General features: G+C 33.8%; 2 protein-coding genes across 2 annotated transcripts; one reads left to right on the top strand and one right to left on the bottom strand.

Moving 5' to 3' along the window:
• Positions 1-5,471: 5,471 nt before the first annotated feature.
• Positions 5,472-16,256, bottom strand: LOC140063461 (succinate dehydrogenase [ubiquinone] flavoprotein subunit, mitochondrial-like). The gene is made up of 16 exons (XM_072109832.1): positions 16,192-16,256; positions 15,687-15,779; positions 14,787-14,948; positions 14,038-14,093; positions 13,448-13,535; positions 12,956-13,120; positions 11,788-11,936; positions 11,406-11,530; positions 10,061-10,229; positions 9,122-9,317; positions 8,635-8,832; positions 8,278-8,370; positions 7,885-7,983; positions 7,387-7,530; positions 6,911-7,024; positions 5,472-6,153 (listed from the first exon to the last, which is right to left on the bottom strand). The coding sequence occupies exons 1-16, from the start codon at positions 16,249-16,251 to the stop codon at positions 6,067-6,069; spliced, it is 1,998 nt and encodes a 665-aa protein (XP_071965933.1). The 5' UTR covers positions 16,252-16,256; the 3' UTR covers positions 5,472-6,066.
• Positions 16,257-16,636: 380 nt separating this feature from the next.
• LOC140063844 (proton-coupled zinc antiporter SLC30A2-like) lies at positions 16,637-21,271 on the top strand. The gene is made up of 8 exons (XM_072110184.1): positions 16,637-16,674; positions 16,986-17,252; positions 17,475-17,621; positions 18,337-18,490; positions 18,631-18,856; positions 19,115-19,220; positions 19,451-19,585; positions 19,917-21,271. Exons 2-8 carry the CDS (start codon positions 16,994-16,996, stop codon positions 20,069-20,071), a joined length of 1,182 nt encoding a protein of 393 aa, XP_071966285.1. The 5' UTR covers positions 16,637-16,674; positions 16,986-16,993; the 3' UTR covers positions 20,072-21,271.
• Positions 21,272-22,211: the final 940 nt, after the last annotated feature.

Raw genomic sequence — 22,211 nt, 5'->3', positions numbered from 1 at the left:
ATGTTACGCGCGCGTTCAATGTTAACAGTGTCACAGCTTTAATATCATGAATGAACTAATATCATATTACACATTCTTATGATGTGCTAAGCTTCACGCTTGTCAAGAAATAAATGCGAGCTGTTGCAAACTATGATTGAGATACCTGACAAACCTAATATGGGTTTCCTGTCTCTGAGGTATGAATGATTCACGGTCGTCGGGTTGTAAACTTGAATACCTCGCCTGAAGGTATGACGGATGTAAACATACCATATTGCGTTTATTAAACTACAACGTGTAGGGTTACTGGAAGCAATTGAAATACTATGGTGTCAGGTGCATTTAGGCACATGTATCAATTGATTAATGTTATGGCGCGCGTTTTTATGCGCGCGCAACCACAAAACGGTTAGTGTACATTAGGCCTCTAGTAGCCTAGTGGGGAGGACCAACTAATAAGATCAATTCAATTGGTTAGTGTAGGCCCCTGGTAGTGGGGACCGATATACAAATAAGATCAATTGCCGTTGGTTAGTGTAAGCCCCTAGTAGTAGTAAGGGGAACCGACTATACAATAAGATCAATTGCCGTTGGTTAGTGTAGGCCGGCCCCTAGTAGTGGGGATCGACTAATACAAATAAGATCAATTAAGTGTGGCCCCTAGTAGTGGGGATGACCGACTATATATACACATTGGGAAATCGTGTCATACATTTCAAGACTCAACTTATTGCATTGACGAAGAATGCTTATTGAAGAATAGGCCTAACGAGTATCAATAACTGGTGTGACGTCACTCTAGGTTCCCCATCAAGTACCCCTTGTCATTGTATTGATCTTATATAAACTCTTGACAATGTATTTATATGTAAACAACGATACCAGCAAGAATCCTTAGTGATCTTGAATGACTTTAATCACGCGAAATCAAATATATTAGTTTTATTTATTTTTATAAATAAGTTTTGGCGCCAAAATGGGCGTGTGATGACCATCTGGTAAGTGTTGAAAGCAATTCTCAAGGTCATGATAGATGGAAATTGACACATAATAGCAAGTAAACACCAACTAAATTAAAGTTTCGTTTTAAATCTACTGAGTAAAGTGATTCTTGTTATAGTGGTGTTACGGTTAATTAACCCAATTGGATCAGGACGCCCACATTGCGCACGTATACACTGTTGTCTAAATCATTCAATAACATTGTCACAGGAAACTCTTCAAGATTGTGTTTAAACATAAATAACATAAATGTATGCAAATAAAGTATGTTTGAAAATACATTCATCTCTCTACATTCAAGAAGCGTTTTGGGGCAACATAAACTTAATGTCAGCGCATTTGCTTAGTATATTCTCCTTGCATCCGTAGGGCATACGAAATTTAAGTTAACTGCTTCGGTGCTTCTAAATGCAAAATGAAGTTCAGCATAAAAAAAATAAAATGGATATGACACATAAATTAACCTTATAATACAATAATTATTTATCATATTAATATTTTACCAGTTGGCCGCGCGGTGAGCGGGAAAATCGATCAAATTGTCCTTTTCGGCGTTCCATATGACTTCCTCTCAGTATCGTGTTGTTTCCCCAAATTACCTGTCTGCGTGTCAACAACTGTGTTTTTCATTTTGATATATATCTAATTATTATATTATTTAGGTAAAAGGGCAATCACATCCGATCATGCGAATTAAAATTAGCCCTATTAGAAAAAAGACAAGGCCTGGTGGCGCGCTTAATTCTTTATGACAATTTATATATAGATAATCTCTTACATTGAGTATCTGGAAACGTCATCGTATATTAGGCGTTGAAAGAGAGACCGCGGGGTGTAAATTAAGTCCCCCAGATTGAATCACCTTCTGGGCACCTGGGAAAGATCATCATACCTGGGAATAATCAAATGGTAACAAATTGTGCAACACAATCGATTTAATGAAAAATAAATTATTCACAAACGTATGCAAACATCATATGCTACACTTGTCCGCGACAAGGCATGGATTATAACACGCGATAAAACATAATCAATTTATGGAAATGAACGATAATCGACGTATACTGTAGGCACTCTGTTTTTGGAACGTAAGGCTCTGTCTACACTATCAAACTTTATGTGATGTGATGTGTTCATATATGGACATGATGATGTCATCACTACCATATTTGGGAATATCACCACCATATTGGGAACATTACACTTTCTTTGTCAAACTAGTTTGAAACCGCTGTAGACAGAGCTTAAGAGCCGTATTTTGAACAATACCAAAATATTTTAAACAAACACGTGATATAGGCTAGCCAACATTAATACATTAATCATATAATTATAATTCATAAAAGTTAGAAGAACGTATTCAATCACCCTTTAGGTCTAAATGTTCATTTTTCCTGTCAAATCATTATTGCAATTACAGACGATTAATAATTTCCTCTATCAATCTATCGAGGAATGAACCGGACGATTATAAATAATGTAGGTTAAGATAAGGAGGCATAGGCCTATACTCGACGACTGACTCAGAGTGTGAAGAGGGGAAAAGTGAGTATGTGATGAGAAGGGGGGAAGAAGAGGGGATGTGGTGCACCGCAACCATTACTAGTAAAAGAACATTAATGTTAGTAATAGGGTGAAGATGTTATAGAAGATGTGCCTTAAGCTTGGTTCCCACTAGAACGTAACGCAAGGACGTAAACGCAACACAAGCGTTTTAACCAATGACAAGCAAAGTTATAGACAGTTAGCAATCACAAGCGAATAATTCATCGCTTGTGATTGGTCAATTCACTTGCGTTGCGTTACGTCCTTGCGTTGCGTCGCTAGTGGGAACCACGCTTTAAGCTCTGTCTACACTATAAAACTAGTTTGACCCAAAAATGTGTGATGTGCCTAAATATGATAGTGATATGCTTATGGTGTATAAATATGGTGTATAATATGGTGGATAAATAATATCATGTCCATATGGGCACAGCACATTTTTTTGTCACATAAAGTTTGATAGTGTAGTAGTGTAGTGTAAGCGCAACACAAGTAGTGATATGTCCAATCACAAGCGATGGATTAATCGTCGTAACCATACTTATAAAGTAAGTAATTAACGTTAATTAATTACTACTGCATTTAGGTACATTGAATTTGGCAGTTCTCTAGTGCCACCGGTGTATTAAGTATTCCCCACGGTAATATACCAAGCCCTGTCACAAGGAATTTCAAACATTCCGGATTAATTATGATGCAAAATGATAATGATCATATCGGAATTCGGACAAGAATCCGATAATTACAACGAGATCGCTCTCGAGATTACAACAACGATGTTAAGTTGTTGAATCCGTGGTAATTGGTGTCGATTTTAAAATTAAGTTTTTCGTATTTCTAAATAATATACAAATTCAATTCAGTCTTGGTTTCCACTAGAGACGCAAGCCCTGTCTATACTATTAAACTAGTATGACAAAAAAAATGTGATGTGCCCAAATATAGTAGTGATATGACCAAACATGGTAGTGATATGACATCAAGTTTGGTAGTGTAGACAAGGCTTAAGGATGTAAGCGCAACGATATAGTGATATGTCCAATCACAAGCGATGGATTATTCGAACTGTCGCTTGTGATTGGTTCAATTGCTTGCTTTACGTCTACGTCATTGCGTTGCGTCACGTCATTGCGTTGCGTCACTAGTGGGACCGGGAACCAACATATATTCTGTATAGCTTTCATTTCTTTATTTTGTTTGGAAAGCACTGGTTCTAATTAGTCATATATATGCATGATTCTAAGAAGTACGTATTCTTCAATGACAGATTAATCACGTCACAATAATATGAATAGATTATTATTAATCACGTATGATTATTATTAATTACTTATGATTTTTGGAACCAAGTATATTATTAGTAATTTAACGGACGTTACGGATACTGGATGCAGGACGGAACGAAATACATTAATAGAATTCCAAGAAACAAAATGTCACAAATGTATCTATTATACTAATCACGTTTGATTAATGTTCGTGGTTTGACGAACACAAGTGTCACATGAAGTGATGACATGAAGCAACAGAACATCAATCAGCCACGTGACTGCTGGCAGACTACTTTAGTGTCATGAACACATGATCTACTACCGTACAGGCGGATCAAAGTGAAGTTGGGGGACTCAACCGGTCCATCACATTTTTTTTTAACCACGCCTCACCTATATTTAAAAAATCCTGGATTCGCCACTGGTTAATTTATAATCATTATAAGGGAATGCAGTTATCGTAGATATTAACGGTATAAAAGGATTAATTTAATTGTTTTCTAGCAAGGTTAAACTATTACGTATGTTTTTGCTCAGATCCTGGTCATTCCCAATCCATGGCTTTTGAAGTTTTTTCCTTTATTTTATCAATGATTTAACGGCTATTGTTTTTTAGCCTTAGCTTAACGATACATCCTTTAACATTGCAGTGAAGTACTATATCATATTTGATCCTAGGAAATTGAGTTATCTCCAAAATGACTATAGTCGATGGCTAAACCTTCAACTAATGCCCGATTTAGACCACTTTAGTCGTTGATGGTATTTTACTTGTAGGCCTAATAACACCGGCAGATAGCTCGTGACACACATTTTTTAACCCGAGAGAATGAAACGATATGTCAAACGGCAGGATGGAGTTTAGACGTAAAAAGGAAGAAGAACGTGGCTGTGTTTCCAGGTGACACAGGGCGCATGGTTCCTAAGGACCAACTTCCTATCAGAAGGGTGAATAGACATTTCAATATCATTTAATTGTGCAAACTATAATGACTGAAAATGATAAAACCATACAATATTAAGAAATGTGGTATTATGTAGGCCTTTGTAGCGTACACTACAGGCTGGTAAAGAAATACGCTAGTCAGCAATTTTTTAAGACGGCAAATTAAGACGAAACCGTGCATGCCAATGGAAAGCATACACTACAGCTCAGGTTATAAATATGCTATATCAACTATTTTCAATAATTTCCATTTTTGTAGTAACATTTTTCGTGTTTTCTACACGATATGAAACGCGTTACTACCGCTGTTAAGCTCTGTCTAAACTATCACTTCATGTGCCCAAATATTGTACTGATATGCCAAAATATGATCATATATGGGCACATCAACATTTTTGTCACGTAAAGTTTGATAGTGTAGACATAGCATAACACGATGGTTTGGTGTCAATTAACCATTCAACTTGTTCATTTTCAGAAATACTTTATATTTTGTATGTTGATGGTTTAGAAACAAAGTATAAATCATGACAAACACTATTAAACTAGTTTGACAAAAACAGTGTGATGTGCCCAAATATGGTAGTGATATGCTCAAATATGGTAGTGATATGCTCAAATATGGTAGTGATATGACATCATGTCCATATATGGGCACATCACATTTTTTTGTCACATAAAGTTTGATAGTGTAGACAAACAAGGCTGATTGAGGAAGGAAGAAATAATATTTAACGTCTTAATTTATTCATAAAGTAATTGTATATACTGTACATTTCACACCCACAGCGACTAAAAACAGATATTTCCCCCCTATGATACTCATATTATGTACATAATAATTATTATATTTTGTGAAATCTACTATTCTGTTTTTAACATTAGTTAATTTATAAGCAAAATATTCAATCTAACATTATTGTTGTATTGAAACCTGATAAACACAAAATAAATCAAATTTTTTCCTGATAATTGATCAAATCACAACAAACTATCCCTTCCTCAACCCCGCCCCACCCACACACAAATAAGAAGGAAACAGTAAATTGGTTGCCATAACATATAACAACCTTTTGCTTTCATGTGCCATGACTACACAGCTGTTGAGTCAAAAGGTCACACTGCAGACATCTAGGACCATATGATTTTAGACTCAATAGCGGCATAGTCTAGTGGCATGACGTGAAAACAAAAAGGTCATTAATATCTAACAATGAAAACGCTACCATATCATAGGGAGTGCATGCTTGTGTTGTCGATCTGCTGAGATTAATACAATCTAACTGCTGGTGGAACCGTTATGATATTTATATGCTGCAATTAGTACGATCTAACTGCTGGTGGAACCGTTGCACAATCTTCTTGATCTAACGTCTCATCAATTACTGGCCTATAATCTAATTTAACCTGAAAAGAAAACAATGATGTGAATGTATTACATTAAACATATAACGTATTTACAATGAAAATATCACAATGAACATATAACAATGAACATATTAAAATGAACATACAGTATCAAAATGAACATATTACAATGAACATATTACAATATACATATAAAAAATGAACATATTACAATGAACGTATTAAAATGAACATACAGTATTAAAATGAACATATTACAATAAACATACTTACAATGAACATATCACAATGAACATATCACAATGAACATATAGTATTAAAGTGAACATATTACAATGAACATATAAACAATTAACATATTACAATGAACATACAGTATTAAAGTGAACATACAGTATCAAAATGAACATATTACAATGAACATATTACAATATACATATAAAAAATGAACATATTACAATGAACGTATTAAAATGATCCTACAGTATTAAAATGAACATATTACAATAAACATACTTACAATGAACATATCACAATGAACATACAGTATTAAAATGAACATATTACAATGAAGATATTGCAATGAAATACACTAGGCTTTTATAAAAAGCACTTTTAATATTACCAGTTTTTTTTTTATTCATAGATAGACCTTTATACATACAAAATTAACCATAAGACATGCAGCCCAGCAGTATATTCCACACAGTTCATGTCACTGAAGTTGTTGACCCCTGATTCACCAAAGAATACAGACACTGTCTAAATATGTGCTGGAATGTGTTTGTGTACTTACTTTTCCCGATTCTTTATCCATATATGCTAATGTGTGTTTTCGCCAATGTTCCTCATACGATCTTCTTTGTTGACCTTCTAATGGTTTAGAATATTCATACTCATCAATGCGATCCTGCGATAAACAACAAAATTCCAACAATGTTCTAACATACAGTAGAAATGTAAACAACATTATGCTTAAGCATGGATTTTATACTTAAAATAATTGATAAATTTTTAAAAAAATACTTAAGTACTGAATAAGATTATTGGGGGTGCTGAGATCCAGAAAAAAAAATGTATCTGTCTACGTATCTATGCTTTCTTTTACTGTATCCTACCTTCAAAGAAGTAACAATAAATAAGCAGGTATAACATGTGATACATATGTTACACTGAATTACAGAATATGCCATATGTGGATATACAGTACAGAGAATAGGGTCGTTAAAAAGAAAGATTTGTAAGTCATAGAGTAATTCCTAAAGCTCTTACAGGAAAGTCCTCTCGTGCATGGGCGCCACGACTCTCCTCTCGGTTCTCAGCTGAATGCATGGTTTGAGCAGAATTTAAAAGTAGATTTTGTAGTTCCAGCGCTTCAACTAGATCCGTGTTCCACACAATTCCTCGGTCGTACAACTGAAAAACAACACATGTAATACACATTAGTAACATTATATGGAAGTAACCAGGCTTGCTTGGTACAGAATAGTTCACTTTAAGTGACAAAAAAATGTGATGTACCCATATATGGACATGATGTTATCATATTTTGGCATATCACTACCATATTTGGGCACATCACACTTTTTTGTCAAACTGGTTTGATAGTGTAGACAGAGCTTTACATTTTCAATTCAAATGCAGAATGCATTCTATTCTTAAACACTACACACATTTTTTATACAAAAAGTATGGTAAAAATAATAAATTAAAAAACTGCAATAACATGGGACGGATTTTACTCTAAGATAGAAAAAAAAAATGGTTTACCTTGACGTCATTTAATTGTTGGTAAACATCATCGATTTTCTTGACGCCCTCTTTTAGGATCTCTCCAGTACGGAACACTGCAGCATTATTTTGCATTACCTGGTTGAAAAGAAATCGAAATGTAATGATTCATTCAACAGCTTAATAGGCATGTTATTATCGCAAATAATGTGAGCAATGCATGATGAACTGATGGTAATGTAAAGCTCTGTCTACACTATCAAACGAGTTCGACAACAAAAGTGTGATGTGCCCAAACATGGTGGTGACATGCCAAAAAATGGTAGTGATATGACATCATCATGTCCATATATGGGCACATCACATTTTTTTGTCGCATAAAGTTTGATAGTGTAGATAGAGCTTAAGGCGTTTTTGAAAGAGTTTGCTTACCCACTGCATGTTGGCACGTACTTCTGCCACTGGTAGGTTGCCATCAGCGTGTCGCAGCTTATCAAGATTGGCTACTGATTCTTCACCAGAATTCTAAAATTAAAATAATAATTATAATTTATTTTTTTCAGTCAAATACAACCACTGCATAAAATGCATGCGATTCCCAGTGCTGTATCTCGACATACTATCTATTCCAGCAGTATCATAGGAATATTTGGTAATACAGCATCTCATTTACATCACGTACATCCTATACTTTGGAAATAGATACAGTACCGCCTGAATTATTTTTATTATTAATTAACAGTTCATATTTTGATAGTTCATTTGAAAATTAAAATAGCGTTTAAATACCGCTTTAATATCTGGAATACTCTCTCCAGGCTTGTGGTTTTCAGCGATGGTCAAGGCACAGGCTCTGCCAAAGACAACTAGATCCAGAAGTGAATTGGCACCGAGACGGTTGGCACCGTGAACGGACGCGCACGCTGCCTCTCCACACGAATACAATCCTGGCACGACTTTATCTTCTCCATTCTCATAGTAAATAACCTATCAATTAAAACAGAAGATACAGTCAGAAAACTTAAATATGATTTTTTGGAAGAAATCAGTAAATCTCTGTCTATACTATCAAAGTAGTTTGACAAAACTAGTACCCAATATGGTAGTAATATGACATCATCATGTCTATAGGCACATCACATTTTGTTGTCACATAACGTTTGATTCTGTAGACAAGGCTTTAGGCCTGTTTATAAAACCCATGACTAGTTATCTCAGCTTAAGCCACTAGTACATTCATTAAACCTATTGCTTCAAAAGTTAAATTCGCACGAACCTCTCCTTTGCGGTTGGTAGGAACTCCACCCATGTTGTAGTGGACAGTAGGTAGCACAGGGATTGGTTCTTTTGTGACGTCTACACCAGCAAAGATCATAGCAGTCTCTGAGATGCCTGGTAGTCTAGTTTTAAGCTGTTCTGGTGACAGATGATACAGTTGTAGGTATACATGGTCTTTCTTCGGACCGACACCACTATAAGAAAATAATTCAGAATAATACAATACATCTGACTAAAATAATTCACCATTGTAATACAGTACAATATCTCATTTGAATATTGTATATTATGAGTAGCCAAGCATTGCAACCAAATCTCTGTCTCCACTATCAAACTTTATGTGATGTGCCCATAATATATGGACATGATGTCATATCACAACCATATAATAATTTAGGCATATCACAACCATATAATAATTTAGGCATATCATTACCATATTTAGGCACATCATACTTTTTGTCTAACTGTTTTAATAGTGTAGACAGGGCTTTATACAGTACAATCTTATTTGAATATTGTATATTATAATTTGCCAACCATTGCAACTTAGCCAAAAATAATAATTAAATTGTGGTTATTTTTTCTTTAATATTTCTTCAAAGATGTATTGTCCCCCACAATTTTTTTTGAATATGCCATTTTAATGTCATGTAATAGTTATTCACTTTGACCAAAAACTGGATTGAAAAAAAAAGATTTACATGAAAAAAATTTATTCTTTTAAGCAAAAAATTAAAAAAATAAAAAATCTGTCAGACAATGGTTTTTGGTTAAAATTAAACGTTTCTTTTTGTTTTTGAAGTGAAATAATAATTTTTTTCTCGTTTTTTACATTAGTGAATAACTTAATTAAAACTGCAAAATGGCATATTCAAAGTCTGATTTTTTAAATATTTATTTTTCATGTTTTTGGGGGACAATACATATTTCTTACCGGCCTTCCCTAATTTCAATTGTCATTGATCTTGAGACCACGTCCCTTGAAGCTAAATCCTTCGCAGTCGGGGCGTAGCGCTCCATAAACCGCTCACCTTCGCTATTAATCAATATGCCGCCCTCACCTCGGCAACCCTCAGTTATTAAGCAACCAGCTCCATATATACCTTTTAAGACAAAGTGACAATTGACACTCAGCAAAATATCAAATGGAAGTACACAGATGCTAAATAGCTCCCTCTATACAGTATAATCTAAACTCACTACAGGTAATTGACGCTTATTTAAATATCAAATGATTAGAATGGAAGTACACAGATGGTAAATAGCTCCCTCTAATATTCTTTCACTCACTCACCACTGGTAATTATATACTTTTTTATGAAAAGAATATACTTTATGCTTTAATAAAAACAAAAAACATGTGTAGTTCTTTTTATGGGCAAAAAAATGAATATCTAATTATGTTTTAAAAGAGTACAAGTTGGGTTAAACATAATTTTTTTCTCTTCTAATAATTATCCTTGGGTATTATTAACAAGAACAGAAGAATAAGTGTGTATAATGATGAACGCCTGAGGCTATCTAATACAATAACTTGGTATCATCAATTGAATACATATTGTCTTTTTGTGGCTAATAAGCTTCATAATACGCGTCCTTACACCATTCATTATAATTAACATTGTGAAGGCTGCATTAACACTAACATTACATTAAGACACTTTGATGCACACTTTTTTTCCATCGTATTCCAATGATGCGTTCACACAGGATTCAAACCATAGACAGCATTTTATCACTATCTAGAGTTGTTTTCACACTTATGATTTATATTTTATATCAATCTCCTTTTATGTTTTTTTCACACTTTTTGTCGAACATGCCATTTTAATGTCACATAATAATTATCCACTTTGAACACAAATTGAATCGAAAACAAATTTATTTACCTGAAAAAAACTGTAATTTAAAGAAAAAATAGTCAAATTGGCTGTCAGCCAATTGGGTTTTGGTTGAATTTTACCATTTATTTTGTCATTTTATATGAGAAAACATTTTTTGTTGTTTTTTTTTACTGAAGTTTATTTAAACTACAAAATAACCTATTTAAAGTCTGATTTTATTAATTTTCATTTTTCATGTTTTTAGACAATACATCTTTAATTAAGACGTTTTGATGCACACTTTAATAAAAAAAAAATGCTTTCCAATAATGCATTCAGACAGCATTGCATCTAAAGTTCCTTTCAACAGTTAGGATTTAGATTTGATATCAATCTCCTTTTAACATTCGCAATTCTGAAATGTCATAATTGTAAACATTTTAATAATATCCTTACCTGTGGGATGAAACTGGACAAACTCCATGTCCTGGTTAGGCAGACCAGCCCGACTGACCATTGCTGTACCATCACCCGTGCAGGTATGGGCTGAGGTACAACTGAAATATGACCTACCGTATCCACTAAAACAATAAAGAAAAATCCAATTAGTATTATTATTTATTCAGGCAAAAGATACATTTTACAAAATATAATACAAATAAAAAAACAAACACGACGCAAAGAGAAAATATAAAATCATAGTCACTAGCTGCCAGTAAAGCACAAAAGCAGCCTAAGCCACTGTCACCAATTAGGTGTGTACCTTATTTTTCCTTTTGTGAAAAAGGCAAATGTTTTTTTTTATTTTGCCTAATTATTCAAAATAAATAAATCTCACCCTGTCGCTATAATTGTGCTCTTTGAGCGGAAACGATGAATGGATCCGTCCTCCAAACACAGTGCAATGACCCCAACACATTCTCCTTTCTCAAACAGAAGGTCCAAGGCAAAGTACTCTATAAAGTAGTTGGTATCGTATCTCAACGACTGAAAACAAATTAAAATTCTCATTAATATCATCCTCATCATCGCATTGTAATTTTATCCCATTATTATAAAAGTAGAAATAAATATACGCCAATCAAATTACAATTTAAAAAAAGAAAATTTCTCATTATCGTCTACAAGACAATTGTACCGACAGTGGTTAAATTAACTCACAACTTTATTCTTATTATTTTATTATTATTTATGACAAACTAAAAAATAGAATATTAATAAGGTGTTTTTATGTAATTCTTTATTATTATTATTTCCTGTTACAATTGATATTAATTCAAGCAATAGAGCTGATTATTATTAATACTATACATTCATTATAGTCTTTGAGATACCTCGCTATTGTTACCTTTTTAGTTACTATGACCACAAACATACAAAACGCGTAAATAACAATACATGTCGTGTGTAACTTTAATTAGTTTACATAAGCTGTTGGAAGAAGAACTCTTATTATAATGATGAGTAAAGTGTCAATTCTATGTGTACATAATTACTAAACCAGCAGTTGTATACACACACAACTACTGTAGCTGTTTGTTTAGGAAAAGGTAAGTCATATTTATATATCAACTTCTTAATCAAATATTAGATGAAAATATAACTGTAAATATAATACAAATTTTCTTTTTTTAAAAAATGTAACGTTTTTAAATAAAATAGTCACTATATTATTTAAATAGTATATGTTTGATTATTATGGATTTTAAGAAATTAAATGTTTGAAAAAACAAAAATTTATTTTAATTGTTTTCGTAGATAGAGTAATCCCATTTTCGTCACTGTGGACCCAACATAGTGTCCCTACAATAGTACAATAGGGGTGTCCCCTGAATAGGGCTTGGTCATTGTGTAAAAACATATATTAGTCGTTGTTCGTTTTGTTAGTGATGTGCCCAAATATAGTAGTGATATGCCTACACATGGTAGTGATATGCCCAATATATGGGCACATCATATTTTTTTTGTCACATACTGTTTAATAGTGTAGACAGAGCTTAACATACCTGACCATATAGTGTGTGTAGCAGTGAATGTCCAGTCCTGTCTGCAACACAACAGCATCTGTGAGCCTGTCCACCCTTACCGTAGTCATAGCTACCACCTCCAAATGCTCTTTGGTATATCAAACCTTCTTCAGTCCGGCTGAATGGCATCCCATAGTTTTCCAGCTGTTGAAAAAAAATTGAGGTTGCTTTTCATTTTACCATCAAAGAGCAGAGGTACAGTCATATATCATTATCACTAAATTAAAAAAATCCTATAATGTACAAAACACATCAAAGTTTCAAAGGAAATAATTATAACAAACAGTAAGATCTGTCTACACTGTCAAACTTGATGTGACAAAAAATGTGATATGCCCATATATGGACATGATGATGTCATATCACTACAATATTTTGACACTTTTTTTTGTCAAACTACTTTGATAGTGTAGACATGCTTTAAAATATTTATCTTTGAACGTGGCCCAAATCACAATATTTGTACAGTACCTCAATAACAGCTTTTGGAGCTTCTTCTGTCATGTAATGTATAGCATCTTGATCACCCAACCAATCAGAACCCTTCACGGTGTCATACCTAACAAACAACAATCAACTATCACTACACTATCAAACAAAAAATGTGATGTGCACATGGACATGATGATGACATGTCACTACCATATTTGGGATGATCACATCAAAACAGTTTGATAGTGTAGACCATGTTTTAGAAAATACAATTAGTTAGTACTCAAATTTGAGATGCTCTCTTATGTGTTTAAAGCTCTATCTACACTATAAAACTTTATGTGACAAAAAATGTGATATTCCCATATATGGAAATGATGATGTCATATCACTACCATGTTTGGACACATCACACTTTTTTTTGTCGAACTAGTTTGATAATGTAGACAGAGCTTTAAAAAAATTCAGTAAAAAACATACAGTAAATTGTACAACAAATAAAATGATGGTGTATGAATTTTGAAGGCTGGTAGTATTTATTGTTGAGAGGTTGAGTAGTTTGAAAGCAATGGCATTTTCTGTTTTATCCAGGTAGGTATCCTAATCCAGGTACTTGTCTGTCTACTTACATATGCCACCTCCAGTCGTCTGGTTCCATATTTCCTAAAGCGGCATTTATTCCACCCTGGAATCAAAAGAACACATTCACTTCTTATTAATTTGATAATTATATATTAATTTGAAAATTTGTTTTGATGTATAAATAAAGAATTGAATTATTGAATATTTAATATCATAGCTTAAAATGTTGCATAGTGACGTATCTATAAGGTGTTCCTACCTACTGTGGTACAAAATGTACATTTTTTTATGGTGTCAAAATTGACTAACTAATACAATGAGCGTTGGTAGCATAAAATGAATGACAGTATTTTGTTATTATAAGCTTAGACTTATACAGTAGACTTAATACACTTATCTCAATCAACCAATCTCCACGAAAACAAACAAAAAACAAATTAAAATGGAACAAGCTGTTGTTTTATTTAGTAAAATCAACTCCTATTTAGTTTGTGGATTAACTTATTAATAATACTGTATGTATGCTTCTATGAATTTGATGTCCAAAATAAAGTGAAATGAATTCAATAACAATTTATTATTCACTAAAGCTTTGTCTAAACTATCAAATTTTATGTGACAAAAAAATGTGATGTGCTCATATATGGACATGGTGATGTCATATCACTACCATATTTTGGCATATCACTACCATATTTTGGCATATCACTACCATATTTGGGCACATAACACTTTTTTTGTCAAACTAGGTTGATAGTGTAGACAGAGCTTAAGTAACACACATCAACAGACTTACTTGTGCTGCTACTGTGTGTGACCTTGTTGGGAATAATTTACTAATACAAGCCGTCTTGAAACCCTCATGTGCTAGGCCAAATGCAGCACGTAATCCTGCTCCTCCAGCACCTACTACTACTGCATCATATGTATGATCAACCACAGGGTAATCCCTTGATATCTTTAAATTATAAAAAACAAATTATACTATACTATATATATTTATAGTTTTATACAATAAACTATTCAAGAACTATTAAACTCTACAACTACTAGACTCCGCTAGACGGCTAAAAAAGCCCATAACCAAGGTTATATAGTGGGGTTCATTTTTCAACACAGAGAGGTAATGCTTGGTTCCCACTAGAGACGCAACACAACGACATAATGCAATGCAAGAGATGTGACTAAATCACAAGCTATGAATTATTCAAACTGTCGATTGTCATTGGTCAACTCGTCCTTGCATTCCATCCTAGTGGATCGTCTAATCAACATGATTTAGTCATATTTATAATCACTTCCCTTGGTACGGACTTAAAAGCAAAATGTATTGTGATGTGCATTTCCTAAAAATACATTAGCAACAATATTAAAAATAGATAGAATTATTTATGAATTTGGGATTCTTATTTTGTGGAAATTTCCAGTTTTTAAAGAGTAATTTTTGTTAGAGATAAACTGTAAACATGTTGGATTTGCAAGACTGGGCGAGTGAGGCCATTTAAAAACATTAAAATACAATGTAGAATAAATATAATAATTGAAGAAGAGCCTGTGAAACTTTACTGTCAGAAGGGCATTGAGAAGGCAAGAATAGTCCAGAGGCGGACCCAAGGGGGGGGGGGGGGGCAGCCACCACTAAATTTGTAATGCAAAAGATGAAATTAAATATTTTGAGTTCACCGTCATGTCTTACTTTATCAGCTGTAGTCCCTGTGGATGATGAAAGACTGCCATTCACGTTGAAATGAAAGAAACGAGTCCCTGCCGCTGCACCACTGGCTTGTCCCTGTTTTTAGATAATTAATAATACAGTAACATTCAAATAATAATGATGTCAATCAATACAATTGTCAACATGAATAAGCATTATATAAATAAAAACACAATATCAATGGTAATTGGCAACAATGGCAATGCCTGCCTGGTATAAAGATACTTCTTAACACACTCATTAAGGCCTAGAAAAATAAATATCAATCACTTAGCCTAGGCCTGCACTAAACGATCCAGATTGGGTTGGCCGTTCATCATGCAGTCGCTTGGCGCTCGCCGTACTACCTCCTCCAGCCAGTCCTACTTTTTACTTGGCCTAGGCTACAGTTACATTATTAATTTACTATAACATAAAATAACATAAATGATGAAACTAATAACTTTGTAATATTCAACTATTTAAAAGTATTTTGCTTATAACTGACCAACTTTGAAACTGCCGACTTTTGCAGGGCATTTTTAGCAAGAACTCCAATTGAAGCCATTACAATTTTTTTCTTTTAACATTAAATTATGAGGGCGCTGTACAACTTGTTACATAACTTTTTGATAAATCGTCACACAACCAAGAATGAATTTAATATTAAATTGGTCACTAGTATATGTTTACAAATCACAAATCAATGTATACATATCTATGTTTTATATTAACAACTTTATTGCCTTTTTGTTTATATGAATGAAAATAAAGGCGACGGGGAATGTGGTGTGGTGGTTGGTGGTGTGTGGTGGTGGTGGGTGTACGTTTACGCGCGCGTTTTACTTTCTACGAATTCTACCAAACACCAAAGAACTTATAATAAGTTCTTTGACAAACACACAATTCAATGCATTATTTTATTTTTCTCATTATTGTTTCTCAGCAGCAGTGTTTTTTTATTTGTGATTTTGTTTTACTGATCGTTTTTGTGAGAATCCTTCTGTCTTTCTGTTTTAATAGTATTTTGATTCTAGGCCTAGGCCTAGCCTAGGCCTAAATATTTTGTGCTTTATTTATAAATTAAATTTATTTTAATTTGATTTTTATTGTTACAATGTTTATGTCTCGTCATGATGTATTTTTGTGAGGGTCTCTAATGATCAGCTTCGGCTTCAGATGGACCATCCTCGAAAAATATTGTTGAAGAAATAAATAAATAAATAGGCTTAATGCTACTTTTTTAGTTAGGCATGTCAAAGTATTAATAGGCCTATTGATTAAAATACCTACCTACTTCAGAATTCATAATGCCAACAAGAACGCCAATCATGATTATCAAACAAGAAGACCAGAATGGTTACACAACATATGGGGCAACAGAGAACGGACATGTCAGATATGAAGCAGGAGAAAATGGTAATAATGGATTGAAACGGGAACTATCGGCACATTGCCATTCTAACATGACAGCAGGGCGTGACCATGCAGTACAAAGGCGAACTGTCAGACGTAAACTTATCTATGCATCTGTTGTATGTTTATCATTCATTGTCATCGAAATCATAGGTACGTATATGGTCTAGGCCTAGACGCAACGCTAGGACGTACTTAGAACGCAAGTTATTTGACTAATCACGACCTTCAAAAAACCTTCCCGTCTCTGCGCGTAGTCATCACACACGACGGTATTTGACGCGCGCGCTCAAATGGTGATCATACGCGCTTTAGTTTTACACCTGTCTCATTAACCTAATAATAATATAGCCCTTCTTATTCTTGTTATAATAGGTGGTTTGTTAGCGGGTAGCTTATCAATTTTGACAGACGCTGCTCATCTTTTCTCGGACTTTGCTAGTTTTGTAATCAGTTATTTTGCGCTGGTGGTTGCAGAAAAGGGTCCCACACGACGATTGACGTGGGGATGGCACAGGGCAGGTAAAATATGCAATATACAATAATGTAGGCCTAGGCCTAGAAACATATAATATGCCTCCCTACAAGCAACAAAACAAGAATGCAAAAGTCGGCCTACTAACTTTAATACCATCCGAGGAATCGAATGATTACTGAAGTTTAGAAGCCATGTGACGACAGAGGGGGGATAGACATAAAACCCAGCAGCTCAAACAAAACTAAACTTCATATATAGAGGGAGGTAGACATAAAATAATTGATTCCATACAAATTAGCACTGAGTTTCATGCTCAACAATCTTAAAGGGATGCTCCATTGTCAGATATTCGTTTTATGTTTTTATCAATCATTTTTTACAATAGTACAAATTAATAAACAAATAGAAATGTAATCATACATTATTATTGTTAGTTATAATAAAACACACACATACAAAAAAGTAAAAATAAGTCAGACATTGTTTTTAATAGATATACGGTGGTAATAAGTGACGCCATAATAATAATAATTGAGTCACATATCTATAATAATAATAGTTCATTCTTATATAGCGCAAGTGGCAATAATTTAAATTAATGAAAGCTTGTTTGAAAATGAAAGACTTCTTCAACTGTGTCTTGAAAGAGTTTAGAGTATCACACTGCCTGATTGAAATCTGTAGGGAATTGTATCTTTAAAAGTGTGACTGTTATTGCTAGATGTTGTTGCTAGATGTTGTTGAATGTTTATTTTTTAGAGGTACTTGGTGCGTTTCTCTCCGTACTGATGATGTGGTCGATTACAGCGATACTGGTCACTCTTGCCGTCATCAAAATTATGAAAAACAACTACGAAATAAACGCTACAATAATGATGATCACAGCCGCGTTTGCAATCTTTGTGAATGTTATGTAAGTTGTTTTTCGTCCATTCTTTAAAGTTTGGAATGAATTTATTTTATTGTTCTATTCTATTATATAGAATAGTTTAGAACTATAAATACAGCTTAAGTATGATAGCTATACAATTGATCAAATTTGTATAATTTCAGTATGCTAGTAGTTTTGCATAATCAGTGTAAGGGCAGGCATGCGCATGGCGGCAGTCATGGACATATTCATTTGCATAACTTGAACTCGGAGAGTGACGATACAGCGAATCGTGGTAACGAAACTTCTAACAACAACGTTAACATACGTGCAGCCATATTGCACGTTGTTGGTGACTTTATCCAAAGCATAGCTGTTTTCATCGCTGCTCTAATAATATACATTCAGGTACGTATTTGACTAGACTCCACACGAAAAGACATAATTTAAAGCGCGCGTTCAAATTGTGTTAATATTGGTATAGAGTTTTGACGCGCGCGTACGTCCACTTTGAAAACGCGTGCTGTGTTTCAAAGCATTAGCGACATCTCGTTTTTACGACGCGAATAACACCAACAAGCAGCGCAGTTGTCGAGTAAAACATTTTATTCTGCGCATATTTTGAAGGTACGCTTTCTTATATTACTTTATCCTACTTTCTTTCAGCCTAAATATAAAATAGCAGATCCAATATGCACGTTTATATTTTCCGGACTAGTTCTAGCAACAACGATACAAATAAGCAAAGAAATAATAAACGTACTTATGGAAGGTAAGCAAACAACAGCAGCAAGAGTAGGAAGCGTGGGATTTTGTGTGCAGTGGCGCGTAACAGCTATTAGCGCTCACTGACTAAAACCCAGAGCGTGAGCAGGCCAATGCAACTACTCAGCGTTAGAGTGCTAACCAGGGCTCTTTGCCTTGTGCGTAACGTCACTGATTTACGAGATAACACATTTCACAAGTGGCTTTATCTGTATATATATTTATTTTTAAATGCAGCTAAACCAGACGCCATCAACTTTGGTGAAGTGTCTAACTCGATCCTGGAGTTGAAGGGTGTGACGTCATTGCATGATCTACGAATATGGATGATCACAACAGACCATGTTGTCTGTTCAGTACATTTAACAGTTGGTAAGAGGGCACTTATGTACAGTTGGTAACTTAAGGGGCATTTTTGTACAGTTGTTAACTTAAAAAGGGGCATTTTTGTACAGTTGGTAACTTAAGGGGCACTTATGTACAGTTTGTAAGAATCACTCCCTACACTATCAACAAAAAAAGTGTGATGTGCCCATGGTAGTGATATGGCCAAATATGGTAGTGATACGACATCATAATGTCCATGTATGGGCACATGACATTTGTCACATGAAGTTTGATAGTGTAGATAGAGCTTAATATAAATCCTAGATTCAATAAACAGAATAAACAACAGTCTTCCTAAAATAACTTTTTTTTTCAGATTCAAATGAAGATATAAACCAGGAAACGCTTTTGAGTGATATTCGTCGAATACTTCGGGTAAAATTCAACATATCGGATTCAACAATACAAATAGAGAAACACCGTAGAAGTATGATAAACTGTGAACTATGCACATTGCCCGCTGATAAATGATACTACAAACAAGAAAACAAATCAATCATGTTTTTGCTCGTCCTCTTATATGTATTTAAAACTTGAGGATGAGAGCGCCCTAATAATATAACCAGAGCGCCCTCTTATTTTCAATATCATTTTGAAAGAAAATTGAAAAGAGGGTGATCACGCAAAAATGCCACATCTATACCTCCATATGATTACTATTTTTACAGCAAAAGGAAACCGAATCAGAGAGGCCTAAGCTTCTGGCATGTCCACTCCCCCGTAAATCAACGAGGAGGGGATCTGGAGGGAGTATAATCTGGGAACGTAACGAAAATGTGGCCCAAATTCTATGAAGCCTGAATTAGTAGTGTAGATAATGTGGAGGAAATGGGGTGTTCATCTCTCCATTGTCCTTTTATATGTATAATAAACCCAGTGTTGTGTATAAATAATAAAATATATGCTGATTGAATGATGAATGACCTCAATAGATACAATTGAGAAAGTAAATTTGTTAGAAATTCATAACTACGCTTACGTATTGTATGCAAATCGAAATTTAAATTTATTATTAATTTTGTTTGTAGGCTTGGTAGAAATATGTGTTGTTTGTAATGACATAATAGGCAAATCGATTATATTAACACATAGTGTGTCGATAGGATAGCGTTAATTCTGTAATGGACCTACCGTGAATCCATTCAGTGTGAATGGTTAATAATGTAAGCTGACAAATCTGTCTAGTCTGTTACGAACCGACCAACTTGTTTTGGAGTTATACGTTCATTATTATAACGTAGACGGCCTTGAAACACTGGAACATGTAAGGTTGCTTAAATTCGATTCAAGTCTAAAAAGTTTATTTAGGTCACTGTCAAGCGCGTACATCCTGTACTGACGCGCGCGCGCAGAAATGGGACCAAGGTTTTACTAATTAATATTTTATGGTTATTAATGATTATTTATATGACGTATTTCTATAGTTAGCTGTGTTTAATAAACATAATTATTATGATTTATTGTTTTTGTTTGAATTTTAGACAGACTTGTAAATGAAATTTAAAAAAATCATTTCGATTGCTCAACATATCTGAAAGAATTGTATTGCAAAAATAAAAAAAAAAATAAATAAAAGAAGACCATGGATGACTCGAACCAGTTATTTTCAGCCCAAGCAAAACCTAAGCGTATCGAAACACCCAAAAAAACAAAAAACTTTCATGAAACATCCCCCAGCCAAATGAAATAAAAAAACTTTGTCTATTTCTTTCTAAATTCTTTTTCTACACTATTGCGTTTATGTGACAAATGATGTCATATCACTAACACATTTGGTCACATCACACTTTTTGTCAAACTAGTTTGATAATGTGGACAGAGCTTTAAGTATAATCATAGGCGGATCCAAAGATTGGGAGAAATTTCATTTATTATTATTATTATTATTATTGTGTTATTATTATTATTATTATTATTATTAGTGTTATTAGTGTTGTTATTATTATTATTATTATTATTATTATTTTAAATGATCTTACCACCTATGAGTAACCATTCTGTACAGGTGTCGTGTTTTTCAAATTCATGATATTTGCATAACTAATTAGTACTGCAGTCAAACGCCTTCTTTACCATAACTTTTCTTTTGTTTCTATTGTTTATTTAAATGGTTTATTGTCCAACCTTCAGAATGGATTTTTTTTACTGGACGGTTGTCAGCATTGACCGATTGAATAATTAGCATACTAAAATGGTAATTGACCTGATTTAATGTATAAGGTCGTATAGGCCATACATGAAATAAATTGAAAGTAGTAATTTATTAATAACAATTATTAAATTTAATAACAATTATTAAATTCAGTTTGATAAAAGAGCTCGCTTGGTAATGACCGAAATAGTGAGTATATTGACATTCGACATAATTAAATAAATGGGACGTAAGAGAGCCGATTTTGGTTTATAGAGTGCACATCGTATATGGTTTTTACTCGGGCTACCCGAGTCTAGTACTTTCTCATCTTCTCCTCCTCTTCTCCTTCCATCTGGACACTATTGAGTAAAAAGTGCGATTTATAAAGTACTACTCCTCCCTTATTCGTTGTAGTATAGAGCTGGGATTTGGCATGAATATACTGCTATCAAAGCTATAGAGTAGGATTTTTAAATT

Source organism: Antedon mediterranea, chromosome 1 (genome assembly GCF_964355755.1).
Source record: "Antedon mediterranea chromosome 1, ecAntMedi1.1, whole genome shotgun sequence".
NCBI classification, from domain to species: Eukaryota; Metazoa; Echinodermata; class Crinoidea; order Comatulida; family Antedonidae; genus Antedon; species Antedon mediterranea.
This window is presented reverse-complemented; position numbering and strand designations above follow the sequence as displayed.

Bases quoted from the DNA above. Each gene is read 5' to 3' on its own strand.
- LOC140063461 (XM_072109832.1), bottom strand. From the start codon at position 16,251: ATGGCTTCAATTGGAGTTCTTGCTAAAAATGCCCTGCAAAAGTCGGCA. The intron at 13,536-14,037 runs GTAAGTAGACAG...GTTGTTTGTTAG, and splicing joins GACGACTGGAGGTGGCATAT to GTATGACACCGTGAAGGGTT. The intron at 11,937-12,955 runs GTATGTTAAGCT...ATTTGTTTTCAG, and splicing joins TACACACACTATATGGTCAG to TCGTTGAGATACGATACCAA.
- LOC140063844 (XM_072110184.1), top strand. From the start codon at position 16,994: ATGCCAACAAGAACGCCAATCATGATTATCAAACAAGAAGACCAGAAT. The intron at 17,253-17,474 runs GTACGTATATGG...TTGTTATAATAG, and splicing joins CATTGTCATCGAAATCATAG to GTGGTTTGTTAGCGGGTAGC. The intron at 19,586-19,916 runs GTAAGAGGGCAC...TTTTTTTTTCAG, and splicing joins TTCAGTACATTTAACAGTTG to ATTCAAATGAAGATATAAAC.